The sequence below is a fragment of the Rhagoletis pomonella genome, unplaced genomic scaffold, assembly GCF_013731165.1.
Source record: "Rhagoletis pomonella isolate Grant_MI unplaced genomic scaffold, Rhpom_1.0 Rhpom_scaffold_00013, whole genome shotgun sequence".
NCBI classification, from domain to species: Eukaryota; Metazoa; Arthropoda; class Insecta; order Diptera; family Tephritidae; genus Rhagoletis; species Rhagoletis pomonella.
Genome location: NW_023458567.1, coordinates 18,820,357 through 18,834,135, shown reverse-complemented (window position 1 = coordinate 18,834,135; position 13,779 = coordinate 18,820,357). Strand labels below are relative to the sequence as shown.

Genomic DNA, 13,779 nt, shown 5'->3' with positions numbered 1-13,779 from the left:
CACAGCAAGGATATTATCACGCTACCGTTGCGTGATCGTATAGCAAAAAAGGATCGCTGTGTAAGTTTGAAATGTAGACATTTGACGCTACAGCGTTGGTAATTGTTTGATGTATGTAAAAAAGGTGGAGCGGATAACAACTTGAGTGATTTGAGTGAATATTTTGGGAATTTCGCATAGATCAATTTGAAAAACCGATGTTTTGTTTTAACACTTTGGTAGTGTTTTTAGGGATGGAAAAGTCGACTCTGACTTTAGTCAAAAATCGACTTTTTGGAATCGACTTCAGTCGCCTCAGGTTGACTATCAACGACTTTTTGACTTTTTTGTACTAAGCATTTATTTGCGGCCGCTGTGTTGTAGTGGTTAGCAGTGTCACTTCACCACTTCAATCCACTTCAATTATATAATATTCAAAATATGGCAATACAATATTTATACGATGTTTCCACGATTCGTAATTTGCGCTCTTATTCGTAACTCGCTCTCCCATTCGTCATTCGTCTTGCCAATTACCTTCCGAATTACGTAATTCGCCATACAAATTTTTGAGAGCGAATTACCTCATTTGTAGGTAATTCAGATCGAATTAACATGCGAATGACGAACGAATCGGTGCCTTCTCTAATATTTATCGCGCCATTGCCTAAAATTTCCACTCGACTACACCTTTTCCAAGAGTACTTCAGAAAGCATCAAATGTACTTCAGAATAGTCATTTGTACTTCAGAAATAGTAAAATGTACTTCAGAATAGTAAATTGTACTTCAGAAAAAGTAAAATGTAATTCAGGATAGTCAATTGTACTTCAGAAACCGTAAAAAGTATTTCAGAAACTGTAAAGTTTTATTCAGAATAGTCAATTGTACTTCAGAAACCGTAAAATGTACTTCAGAATAGTCAATTGTACTTCAGAAACCGTAAATTGTACTTCAGAAACCGTTAAATTTACTTCAGAAGACGAAAGTTACTACATACATATTGTAATTATTTAAATGGTATATAAAATAGTATTTTTAAATATGTTTATTTTTTTCATATATTTTCCAAATTACAAGTCTATAGAAGCAGTTTGTTCGCAATGTCTACTATATATTTAAGAATGAAACAATTAAATTAATGCAGACTAAATTATGTTCCAACTGCCAGGTCGTATAAAGATAGTGCATCTGCATGGATGAAAACTGGTATAATGTTGAATCGCTATGCCACAATCGCCACCAACAACTGTCGCTTTTCCTTCGTCAACGCCCGGACCAAATAATAATGTCGCTTGTACATACTCCATGTAGTAAATGCTTGCACGGTAAAATTCGGACTATGAACAAATATATAGCCTTCCGCTTTATGCTGATATGGCAGAGCCATTCAACATTCTACCACTTTTCACCCAGATGCACTATCTTTATTCGATATGCCAGCTGGTACATAATTTAAAACTGCATTAATAAATTAATTGTTTCATTCTTAAATGTATAGACATTGCGAACAAACTAATTTACTTATTTATTAAAAAGTAAATATATTTAAAATCACTATAATATATATACTATTTAAATAATTACAATGTGTACGAATTTTCGTCTTCTGAAGTACATTTTACGATTTCTGAAGTACAATTTACGGTTTCTGAAGTACAATTTACGGTTTCTGAAGTACAATTGACTATTCTAAAGTACATTTTACGGTTTCCGAAGTACAATTGACTATTCAGAAGAACATTTTACGGTTTCTGAAGTACAATTGACTGTTCTGAAGTACAGTTGACTGTTCTGAAATACATTTTACGGTTTCTGAAGTACAATTGACCATTCTGAAGTACATTTTACGTTTCCTGAAGTACAATTGACTATTCGGAAGTACATTTTACAGTTTCTGAAATACATTTGACGCTTTCTGAAGTACTCTTGGAAAAGGCGTAGTGTATTAAAACGGAAAAACTTGGCAGCACTGTATAGTTTTCGACAAATTTCGTCGTTTACTTTTTTCAGCACGACAGTAAACAATGCCAATGTTGTCGAGTCGTACAATTTAGCCTAATTTACGACTTACGCAATGAGGCTGATTCTCTATATATATTAAAATTCTTGATGATAACTTAAATTTTAGCTCCATGTTCGATATTTGCAGTACACAAAAATAATAATAAATAGCGAAGAACAAGAACAAGAACTACAGCTGCCAAACGAATGACTAATATGTGTCGTGGAAACAGGGTAATTCACGAATTACTTAGCGAATTACTTAGAGAGCGAATTACGAATCGTGGAAACATCGTATGAAATAAACGGCATTCAGCAAGAAGCCTTCAATACTACAGATAATTTTATAATGGCTCCAAGTTTGATATCCACTGGCTGCTCAATAATTTACAAATCAGTCGATGAATATATGTGGCTTTCTTAATAATTTCATATTGATATTTTAATTTAATGCCAAATCTTGTGCAATTAATTGATAAAATTTAATTTTTTGGATTATTAAAAATGGTAATTTTATATTCATTACTTACTAAAAGTAAGTATTCATTTTTTGTAATTTCAGAGGTGATTAATCGACCTTAAGAAACAAAAACCGGAAAGTCAATTCCGAAGTCAAGAATCGATTCTGCGGGCGCCTTTTCCATGCCTAGTTTTTTTTTATAGCAGCTTTTCATTGCTTTGAACAGTTCATCACCGCCTCCGAACGGTAAATGGATTTATAAGGTTTTTTCATAACAAAAATACACCGAAGGTTTGCCATTTCCTACCGCTGTTAGAAAACAAAAAGCTTTTTCTTATTTCGATATCCTTCGGAACATCGGCGGATTTAGATACGAGTAATAAGGAAGAAAGTATCCACTCACAACTTTTTCCCCTTTTCTTTGCTCTTTTTAACATAATGAAATAATAGTTAGCTCACAAAAGTTAGGTTGTTTAGCTACTCCTCACTTTCAACTTCAAGCAATTCTTGGTCACTCTCTTTCTTCATAACTCTTTCCAAATACTTCCATATTAAGCTTCAAAATATTGTTTTTATCGTATTTCTAACCTCGTTCTAAATAACCGTCAAATTAGGTACTATGTTTTATACATACATATGTATGTATGTACATACATATGTATTTACATTGCGTATGGCAACTATAATTAGCTCTGAACGCATTCGTGCATACAGTGCAAATAAAAAAACATAAATCTTCTAACTAAGATAAGTAATTTGCATGAGTACGTATTTATGTATGATTACTCGTATATACAAGTACATACATGTACATATAACTACAAATAATTATGTATGAGCACTTCTTGACTCATGCAATAAGCGGCATTTGGCTTAACATCCAAGTTATTGCTACTCATTTCCTTTTAACCCACTTAAATTGCATAGAGACATGTACATGGTATATGTAAGTCTCTATGTGCGAATTTGAATGCATGCATGTGTGTATATTATGGTGGTACTTAAAATTTTAACATATCAATTTCGAATGGGACACCCCTTTGTTTTGTTCTACGTGCGAAATAAAGCCATCCGCCAAAATTTTTTTTTAACTACGTATAAACAAATTTTTTAAAAGTAAACAAATTTGAAAAGTTTCATATTCAAATTTCAAATTGGAAAAAAAAATTTACAAATTCTTGACTTGAAATCTGATCAATTTTGCATATTTTGAAACTTATTCATATAAAGTCATAAAATCACGTCTATATCAAAATTGGTTCGAATTTTTACGATTTAAGAAAGATACAATTTTTTAAACTCTGATAGAGACCCCTAATATTTTTTATTTGGCTTTATTTTGTATGTAGAATAAAAGGGTGTCACATAATGTTGATATTTTTAAGGACCACCATAGTGCATATACATGTAGATACATTAGGCACATGATAAAAAATACGAAAATAACGCTTTGTCAAAATTTCAACCGAATCAAAAAAAAATTTATAATTCAATTTTGGATCGCATGATTATTCGGTTGACATTGAACTTTCCATGTGTATGCATTTTTTGTTTGTAATTTTGAAATTTTTGCATCTAGACATTAGGCGCATGCTGAAAAACCTACGAAGGTAACGTGTTATCACAATTTCAACTGAATAAAAAAAAATTGAATCTTAGAAAGATTTCATGGAATTTTTCATTTATAGTTCATATGTACATACGTATATTTTCCCCACTACAAATTTTTTTCTTTTCTTTCTCGAAGTTCCCTGTGGGGACTCTTTGTACCAAATTTTGTTTGTTTTTCATCATTCTCATCCTCGTCTCCTAGGAATGTTTAATTTAAAAAACTCCATATGCCTAATGAACACATAAATATGTACATTTCTATGTAATTTATTTAACAATTAATTTCATATATTATCTTTATATGTTTTGCCGCCAAGAGAAGTCAATAAAATAGTAATGATTTCGCAAACGCTTTCAATTACTGTTATAGTAGGGATGTTCTTATTTACAATATTCCATCTAATAATTTGGAACATTTTCTTTTTTGCTCTAGCTCCTTTGAAGACTGGTACTCAAATCTAGATTTCATGCTTCGGAAACAAGAAAGATTAATATACTGTCTGTCAAATCTGAAGAGCCCAGTGCCTTCACCATTTCGATGCTGTAGTTTTTGGTTAAAAGAAGGTCGGCGCAGGCATGAATTTTATAGATAGTGTTGTATCGTAGCATCAGCACGTTCTAGGCAGACTTATGCCTTCATAACAACTTTTATAGGGAAATCGGACTAAATATTCAATACGCAGAGCAGAAAGAGGTGCGGTCCATGCGAAATATGATACATATTTCTCTCGGCGGAGGTAAAATACTTATCTTATCTTCTTTCTTGACAGAAATTTATACTAAAATCGTAACCTTGCAAACAGTTCTAGGCAAAGTGTAACTGCGCTTTAAAGTGTACACAGCGGTAGTTAAGTTTATGTTTGTCTAAGCGGTCGCAGTCTTATGGCCAACTTTGGATAATTCCAGATTTACTTAAGAGCATTCTCGCCTAACTGCTCGCATATAGCTTTCTCTAAATTATGGGAAAACCTAGTACATAGTACATATGTATGTATATAAGGTAAACTTCAGAGTAACAGCAACATAACTGGATTGGCAGCTTACCCTTGGGGAGACCTTAGCTTAGGCTCTTCGAAAATTCTGGCCACTTTTGCAGTGGCTTTTCGTGACTTTGGTTTTGCTAGTCCATAAGGTCTGCTATAAAAGTGATTTTTCCACATGCACAGTCACGGTCAAAACATATCCCGCGGGCGAAGCTCTTAAGCTCTCTCTAATGGTCGTCACTGCACCAGTATCGACGTGGAGAGAGAATGTGAAAACAGATTAGGGAAAATTTCGAGATCTCGGAGTTGAAGAAAATATCCCAATTGAAATAAAAAAGGAAAACTCAACGCGTTTTAGTACGCCCCTAAGAGACGCAAGCTGCTTTAGATTTCAGCTTCAATAGCATGTGCCGACAAAAGACCGATATCGACAGTGATATACTTACAATATGTAAGTCAGCAATTAAAATAATACATTATCTAAAAAAACAAAACACCTTAAACTGAGTCTAGCCTGGCATATGCGAATTGTTGTTAGTTTTCGCTTTTAGGTTAGGAAATTAAAGAAGGCTTAGAGCTCAACAAACAAATTTTAAAACGCCTAAAGGAGCCTTGTATAAAATTTAAGTCTGTTCAAGTGACATTTTAACCCTTGCAACTGTACTGTTTCCTCCTCAAATACTCGTTACGGATTTTCCTCGCATCAGCTATAAAAACCGCTAAATTTTTTCTCATCATACATACGCGCGTCGCTACTGTGATGAAATGTGTCATGAACGGAACTATCTACCTGGTAGCAGCTGACAGCTGTGCTGTGATGGAAGTGCTGCAAACGGCCTAAAATGAGGATTGTGTATGTAGATAAGAAATCCGCAGCCAAGCAATACAGTATCGCTCTCTTTAAGATTCTTAAATTTGTGCACGCACTTTCTCTCTATTACTTCCCAAAGCAGAACTCGCACAAGCCGCTTTGGTGATAATGCAGAGAGTTGTGAGTTTAGCAGAGCGCTATCTCCTAATGAACTCAGCGCCTTGCTATGCGAACATTTGAATTATAAAATCGCTGCCTTTTAATGTGGCATGCCACAGTTATAATTTCGAGTTCGTCGTGTGAGCAGCAAGAAATTATAATAACGGTGTGACGTCGAAAGACGGTTCGTTAATTTTGATCGATCACGTTTCGCATTGCGCGTACACATAAGCGCGGGTGACAAAGAAAACAAAAAAGTGCAGTTTCGCGGCTGTTCTTGAACACTTAAATAATAAATTTTAATAGTTACAAGTTCAAAACAGTTCACATTCCCGACGCTTCATTCAAATTACGCATTTGTGCCGTGCCTTCGTGTGTGTCGATGAGAAACTTTCGTTTTCGACAATTCGTTTTAGCTGGAAAAAATCGGTATAGCATAAATCATGAATTGGTTCAAAAAGTTGTCTGCCGAAAGTCTCGCGAACCCGCATAGTAGAAAGCAATATGAACAGCGACATAAGCGTATCAAGAAGACGGCAGAAAGAGAATCCGGTAATTTCTGGGGCTCGCTGGATGGTAAAGAGATCGAAATTGTGGATCCGGAGGTATTCTTTCAAGATCCCGATCACGTGCGCAACTATAAGGAGGAAGCACAGTTCCTGCAGCTGATGTCCGATTGGGAAATCATACCGAATCCTGCGAATATGGAAAACTACTTTTCAGCCGATTTTGAAGATGAATTAGTGTTGCATAAGACACAAAACAATGCGGTTGATGAGCAAACTGTGATACCAGGGCCCATTGAGCCCAACAAGATTATGGGCAATGAGAATAAGGACCCCTCTGAAACTACAACGAAGAAAAAATTAAAACGTCGCTTCTGTGATATTTTTTTCAACGAAAAAATCCAAATGGGTTTGCTACTGCCAGAGGATGAGGAGCGCGCAGCGGATGCACCTCAACACATCAAATGTAAGCGAAGAGCAATGGAGGGTGCTAGCTCCGAAATGAACTCGCAAAGCACAATCGCTTCAAGTATATCTTCACTGCAATTGGCGCTCACACGCTCACTCGACGACACTTCGACGACGAAGGCCATGGTAAGCGCCAGCAACAATCAAGTAATCAAAGACTGTGCTGTTAATCGCAACCAACTCAAGACTGAAGCCTTGGCAAGCTCCATTATGGGCGCCATAGGTAAGTGTCCCGATCGGGATAGTTCACTACGTTCCTCTGATTGTGATCTCATTGCACGCACGGATGATCGTTGTCAAAACTCAAGCTGGAGCAGATGTGATCATTACGATATTAAGCAGTTTTTTCGTCTCGACGATTATGGAAACATTTTGCTGAATACAAATCATATAGCGGAATTGAAGGGATTCGGTTCTACGATGGCGCAAAATAGGCGCCTATATCGACGCTATCGGAAAATGTGTCAAGCGGTCGATGAACGCTACGTTGTAAGGGCGAAGCGTCGCGGATGTTTGGAAACGCTTAAACGCGTATTGCTGTGGTTGTGGCATTTAATTTGTGGTAAGTTGAAAGGAGAGAAGAACCAATGTGTGTAGGAATACTTTTGAGAAAGAAACTTTGCGGTTTCGGTAGCTAAGCTGCGATAAACAAAGTAAAAGTGTGCGTATAGGAAAGATAAATGTAAATAACACGAGCGCAAATACTATAGCTAGCGTAGATTGGTAGAAATAAATCAGTCGTAAATTGGGATAAATTGTACGACTCGACAACATTGGCATTGTCTAATGTCGTGCTGGAATAAGTAAACGACGAAAATCTTCGAAAACTATACAGTACTGCCAAGTTTTTCCGTTTTAATACACTAGTCGAGTGGAAATTTTAGACAATTATGTGAAATTTTCAATACGATTCGACTCTTAAAAAACGACTTGCATTCGACACGACTCAATGAGGGTGAATATATCTGTTACGATATCGATAGATATGTATACGGCAAAATGTTTTAATTATATTAAAATGATTCAATGCTCAATTCCTCTTAAATTTACAAAGTAAAGCTATTGTTTCTTTAATTCTGTTTTTTTTTCATTTTTAGTATTAAAAAACACATGTGCGACGAGCTATAAATATGGTTTAAGTACAAAACAATGCTTGATAATTGCCCTTGAAAAGCTCTCTTGCCCTGCAAAAATCCTGAGTTCTATTTTCCACACAGCCAATCAACCAACTTTCAACTCTTTCCTCCTTTTCTCTCTCTCATCCACAGGCCATCCTCGCAACAAGCTGAATGCGCACACTGGCGGACCAGGTGACCTAGTGCGCGCCTGCACACTCCAACTCGCTCAAGATCAGAGCTCAACATTTGCGCGCAACGTAGAGAATTTCATCTCCTGCACGAAGGAGTCACGCGAGGCAGCGCCACAGGTTGTTATGCGCAACATGCGTCAATTCATGAACGGCATGAAAAACTATCTGGTGAAGCATGGTGAGGGTAAATTCCATCAGGAAGTGGAAGCGGCGCGTTCACGCCTCAAAGCGGACGAATTCCTCAATTTGGACGCCATACTCGAGACTGTGATGCATCAACTGGTTGTGTTGCCGCTGCGCGAACATCTCTACAGCATGTTCGTGGACTACTATAAGCGCTCAGAAGACATACAACTGCTGGCGCAGAATGTAAAATATGCCTGCGGACGCAGCGCGACTGATTTTGGCATACGCGCCACAGTGACGCCGCCATCATCAACTTCGTTGCAAATCATTTCAGCGCTGTTGCAGCGCTTGCAGGAGGCCGAACTGCCGCTGGACAAATTAGAGCTCTTCCTCTGCGTCATCTCGACTATTTTTGAAGCAACTGGCTGTCAGCGCGGCCAACAGCTAGGCGCCGATGACTTTCTGCCCGTATTGGTGTATGTGGTGGCCAAATGTGGGTTTGTAGGCGCTGAAATAGAGGCTGAATTCATGTGGGGACTACTGCAGCCGACATTGCTGAGCGGTGAGGCGGGCTACTACTTGACAGCGCTCTGCAGTGCAGTGCACGTACTCAAGAGCTTCATGGCTTCGGAGAACGAAAATGGAACAGGCTCGCTCGATGTAAGTATTGGCGTTATGAGGAGTTGGAAGGGAGAGAGCGGAGGTTTCTGATATCTTAAAAATCGTAACATTATTTTTTCTTTTTCTTGTAGTGGCGCTCCTCTTCGTTGCCCGCCTGCTCTTCGGTGCTCCGCGTCATCATACCCGACGAGTGCAATGGCTCGCTGCAGACGCGTACATTGCCCGTGCGACCACACACCACGACACGCGAAGTGTGCCGCATTATTGCGCATAAGGCGCGCATCACAAACCCGCAAGACTATGCGCTCTTCAAGCTCGTCGATGGCGAAGAAACGCTGCTGAATGATGTTGAATGTCCGCAGGACGTGCGTTTCTCTTCCAAAGGCAAGCATTGTATGTTGGCGTACAAGCGTATAGACGCTAAGATTGCATGGCCAACAGCGACATACTAGGCGCGGAAGGCAGAAGGCATTTGACGAGTGTAAAAAAAAACGAAAATTCAATTAGCGCGAAATAAAGCTCAGTGGCTGCAGGCATAGCGTATTTTTTAAAGTAAAAATAATTTAAGACCCTCGGCTTCATAGAGACGAAGCAAAAACAACCAATCTGATATTTAGTTAAGCAGAAGATTAATTTTAATTATATAGTTTTAATTAAAATCGAATCATAATGCACCATTGCTCACTAACCATTCTCATAAAGGTGAGCGTAAGCATAGATATCATAAAAACGTATGTAATATTTACGATTATACTAAACAGTATTGCGATAGTTTAAAATTTAAGCGAAACAAACAAACTTACATACATACATAGTAATATTTTAAAGTCTTCTAAGTATACAATTTATATGAAAATTGTATGTTTGTGTTAAGTGAGACTAACGAACTCTTACTGCCGGTTTCACCAGCAATTTAAGTGGAAAATGATTTTTAATTTTCTGCCAATTTCCATATAAAAATCAAAAAATTAAAATCATTTTTACCTTAAATTGTTTTCGTGAAATTTGCTGTTAATGTAGAAATTCGAATTAATTTTGTACAATTGACGAACACTACCAATTGCGTTTACAAATCAAAACAAAAAAACTTAAAAAAGAAAAACCGAAATAAATAAAATAATGATGAAAAAACTTTAAAATTCGTTTATAGAAATTAATATTTAAACGCGATATGAATAAAGAATTATCTACAGTTTTCCTTTCGTTTTGAAATTCAGGTAAACAACAAAAGCATAGAAAAAAGTAAAAAAAAAAATCAGTTTCAGAAGACAAATCAAAATTTCTTAAAGGCAGTGTGAACATAGCATTATATATAATCTTATCAAATGCAGAAAATCGGCATAAAAAGCATGTAAAGAACTAAAAAATATAAACATATTTAAAAAGAAATTTTAAATTCTTGCAGGAAGTATGAAATTAGCATTTTATTTGCAATTATCAAACGCCAGAAAATGGTAAAGTAAGTAAAAATTAAAAGTAAATACCTACAATAAAACTCAAAAAAAGAATACAAACTAAATACTAAATAAAAAAAATAATTTACGTATAACTTCTTGTAAAACCAGAAAATAAACCAAAAATTTCAAAAAACATTGCCGCTATATAATCTTATGCGGAAAAAGTAATAATCTAATATTTAAGAAGTTTTACCGATATCGCTTCTTTGTAAATGAAAGAGAAAACAGTTCTGTTTAAAGTTAAAAGCTTTTTATTGCTAATTAAATTTAACATACAATTTATGTAAATAATCATAAGATTTGTATAAAGAAAACTACGAAAAAATATACTTACAATACTTTATCGAACTAAATTAAATACATTTCTTTTCATTTTTAGTTTTTATGGTTTGAAATGTATATTTTATTTTTTATTGCAAAATTTCGGGATTTCGGTATACATACATATATTATACTAATTAAGAAGTTTTGTCGTATTCTTAGGACCACTAATTAACTTTATACCAGCATTTTGTTACGTTGTTTTAATTGGAGAAACCTAATGCCGCGGTTATACTAACCCGTTTTTGTAGAGTTAAACGTTTTTGCACGGCGAAAGAATGTTTTCGCAGCGACTAAAAGAAATTTACTAAATTTATTTAAGGCAAATGCAGTTTTTTATTTACATCTTTAATTTTTATTAATAGGTTTTTCTTCTTTGTGATATTCTTATTTAATTTATGCGAGCTTGGTTTAAACTTGACCAAAGAAGATTCAAATTTCGTTTCGCATGTAGAACTTTGTCGGAGGAATGAACCATAATGGAACTTTTTTGCTTTCTACATACAGTGAGAGTCTAGTCTGAGCGATAAGACAAATTTCTCTTATTTTTTATAAATATATATTTCATTCAACAACAAAAACAACAAGAATCAATTCTTTTAATTTCGAACTCTGGAAAATGCCAGAATTTTTCAGTTCGATAGCAGTTTTGTAGCCCATTAAATTTTAGTATAATAACAGGTCTATTCTGCGCTGGTAATAAAAATTTTACAACGGGTAAATGAAGCACCTGTCAATTTTTAAACCCTTTTCGCATTCTGTGTACTCTTGCAACCGATAAATTTTGTTACCATGCCATAAGCTGGTAACAAAATTTTGCCCCGTGAAATATGCAATGCCAGAATTTCCACAATTCTTCATAGCTGAATTGCTGAATATTTTAACTGCATTGCCGACGTACCTAGAATCGCGGTGACAAGAACTGGTAACATTTCTTGGTAATAAAATTTTCCGATCACAAAATTGTCGGTAACGTCTATAAAAGTTTTTAAAAACGTATTGCGCATTTTCTTCCACATAATGGATGCACACAATCTTTTTTTTATGAAAGTACGCACCCAACATTACTTCCAGTGCGCGCTACCATTCCACAGGGCCTGGGTTCGAGCGCAGTTTCCGACCAACATCAAAAAATAAAAAAAAAAGTTGTTTTCTAATAGCGGTTGCCTTTCGCCAGGCAATGACAAACCTCCGAGTGTATTCGGCCATGAAAAACCGCTTCTCATAAAAACTCAATCGCCGTTCGGAGTCAGCGTTAAACCGAAGGTTCCTCCCGTTTGTGCGACAAAATCAAGGCGCACGCTACAAATCGGATGAGAAGGTCGGCCAAACACTACCATATTGTGTAAGAGCCAATTTATTATTTTTATTATTTTATTTTGAATATGTGTGTTCTTTTATTTCTACTTTTTACTTATGAATATACATACATACATATGTACACAAAATTTTTTGAAATCTTACTGAATTTTAAGCAAATTTTTTTAACCGCCTATTATTTTTAAAGAGTAAAGTTAAAGCTCCACAGGAGCCTTTTCAGGCGTTGCTGCTTTTGAAGTCGTTCTGGCTTTTCAGGTTTGTAACTCTACAATGTCAAATGTCAAAACTTTTGACAATCCAAACGAAGCTATTCAGACGCATACATACATACATATTCCCAGTTGAAGATTTTGCCATAAGATAAACAAAAAAGTCTTTAAAAAAGGAAGAAAGTCACGCAGAACAAATGGATTCGATTCAAGTTCAGATTTCACTCTATCAAATCCAGATAGACCCTGTATGTTGAAAATGTGTTCAGTTATTTATCATTTTACCCATTACGTCAGTGAAAATGTAAATTTTCAGAACAACAGACCAGCTGACCAGCTTTTTATGCGGCATCTCGAGGTTGGAACTAGGACTTTATTCGCTGCGAAATTAAATGAAAATTATTCGGCAGCCAAGCATTAGATCATTAGGTGAATTTTTTTTGTGAACGAGCGACAAAGCAAGAAATATGCGATTCGTTTAATGGGATTTAGATACAAATACCAATAGAAATAAGTCATTACGCGAGGTTTTTGCATAATATACATATATACTTATTTAAAATTTAAATCATGCATATAAGGAAACAAAAATATCCCTAACCGCTTTCGCATTAACAGTTCAATTCATAGAGCAGTTTTTCACTTAGCAACACTGCCCTTCAGGTCACGCATTTTTTTTATCGAGCTGGGTAAACTCGGATAAATAGCTGAGTTTGTGTTGTTGCTTTGCATATATTTCGTTATTTTAGCGAGTGTTCTTTTGTTGGTCGGTTGCAAAAGAATGCGCCTAATGAAACTGTTATATAAATATACGATTTTCAATAAAGTGTTAAACATGACAAACAAGTTCGGTATAAGAAAAAACCATAGTACACTTCACTTATGGGTTATTCAGAAGGTGTCATACCCAGTCATATTGTCGTAATGATACCTTGTGAACCCACCATTAGAATTCTTAGCCAAGAACCGTATAACTTTGCTCATTAAATGTATATAACTAAATAAGTGGAAACGAGAATTATTAATTACAAATATATGTATGAAGTATGCATATGTATATACATACACTCACAAATGAATACTAAGATAAAGAAGTTCAATCATCATCATGTATCTAATAAATTTACGATAACTATACTTTGGTATAAGCCGTATTATTTTAAAAAGAATTGTACACACCAAGCTCAATAATTCTAATATCCCTATAAACTTAATTTATTTCGTAAATTATTAATCTAGCATAAGACTATGTAAACCCATACATTTACGGAAAACAGTTTTATCAATTACACATGTATTATCCAAGTCTAAATATAAGCAAATAAGTACTCAATAATGATGCATCAAATGAAATCATTCGAATAAAACGGAGCAAGTGTATTTAACAAACAAATAATTTCTGGTTCCATTCAATAATTCAGGGAATTTATGGTCTA

At 35.4% G+C, this 13,779-nt stretch overlaps 1 protein-coding gene across 7 annotated transcripts in view; it reads left to right on the top strand.

The window, feature by feature from the left end:
• LOC118748925 (protein sprint) overlaps nucleotides 1-9,528 on the top strand; it is a 513,519-nt gene extending 503,991 nt beyond the window's left edge. For 6 of the 7 annotated variants that reach the window (XM_036483668.1, XM_036483667.1, XM_036483670.1 and 3 more), the window contains 2 exons: nucleotides 8,249-9,075; nucleotides 9,168-9,528. In XM_036483668.1, coding sequence (XP_036339561.1) covers nucleotides 8,249-9,075; nucleotides 9,168-9,488 — 1,148 coding nt within the window. In that variant the 3' untranslated portion in view covers nucleotides 9,489-9,528. Of the gene's footprint in view, nucleotides 1-5,536; nucleotides 7,543-8,248; nucleotides 9,076-9,167 lie in introns of those variants that run through there. The other variant, XM_036483673.1, reaches the window with a different exon arrangement.
• Nucleotides 9,529-13,779: the final 4,251 nt, after the last annotated feature.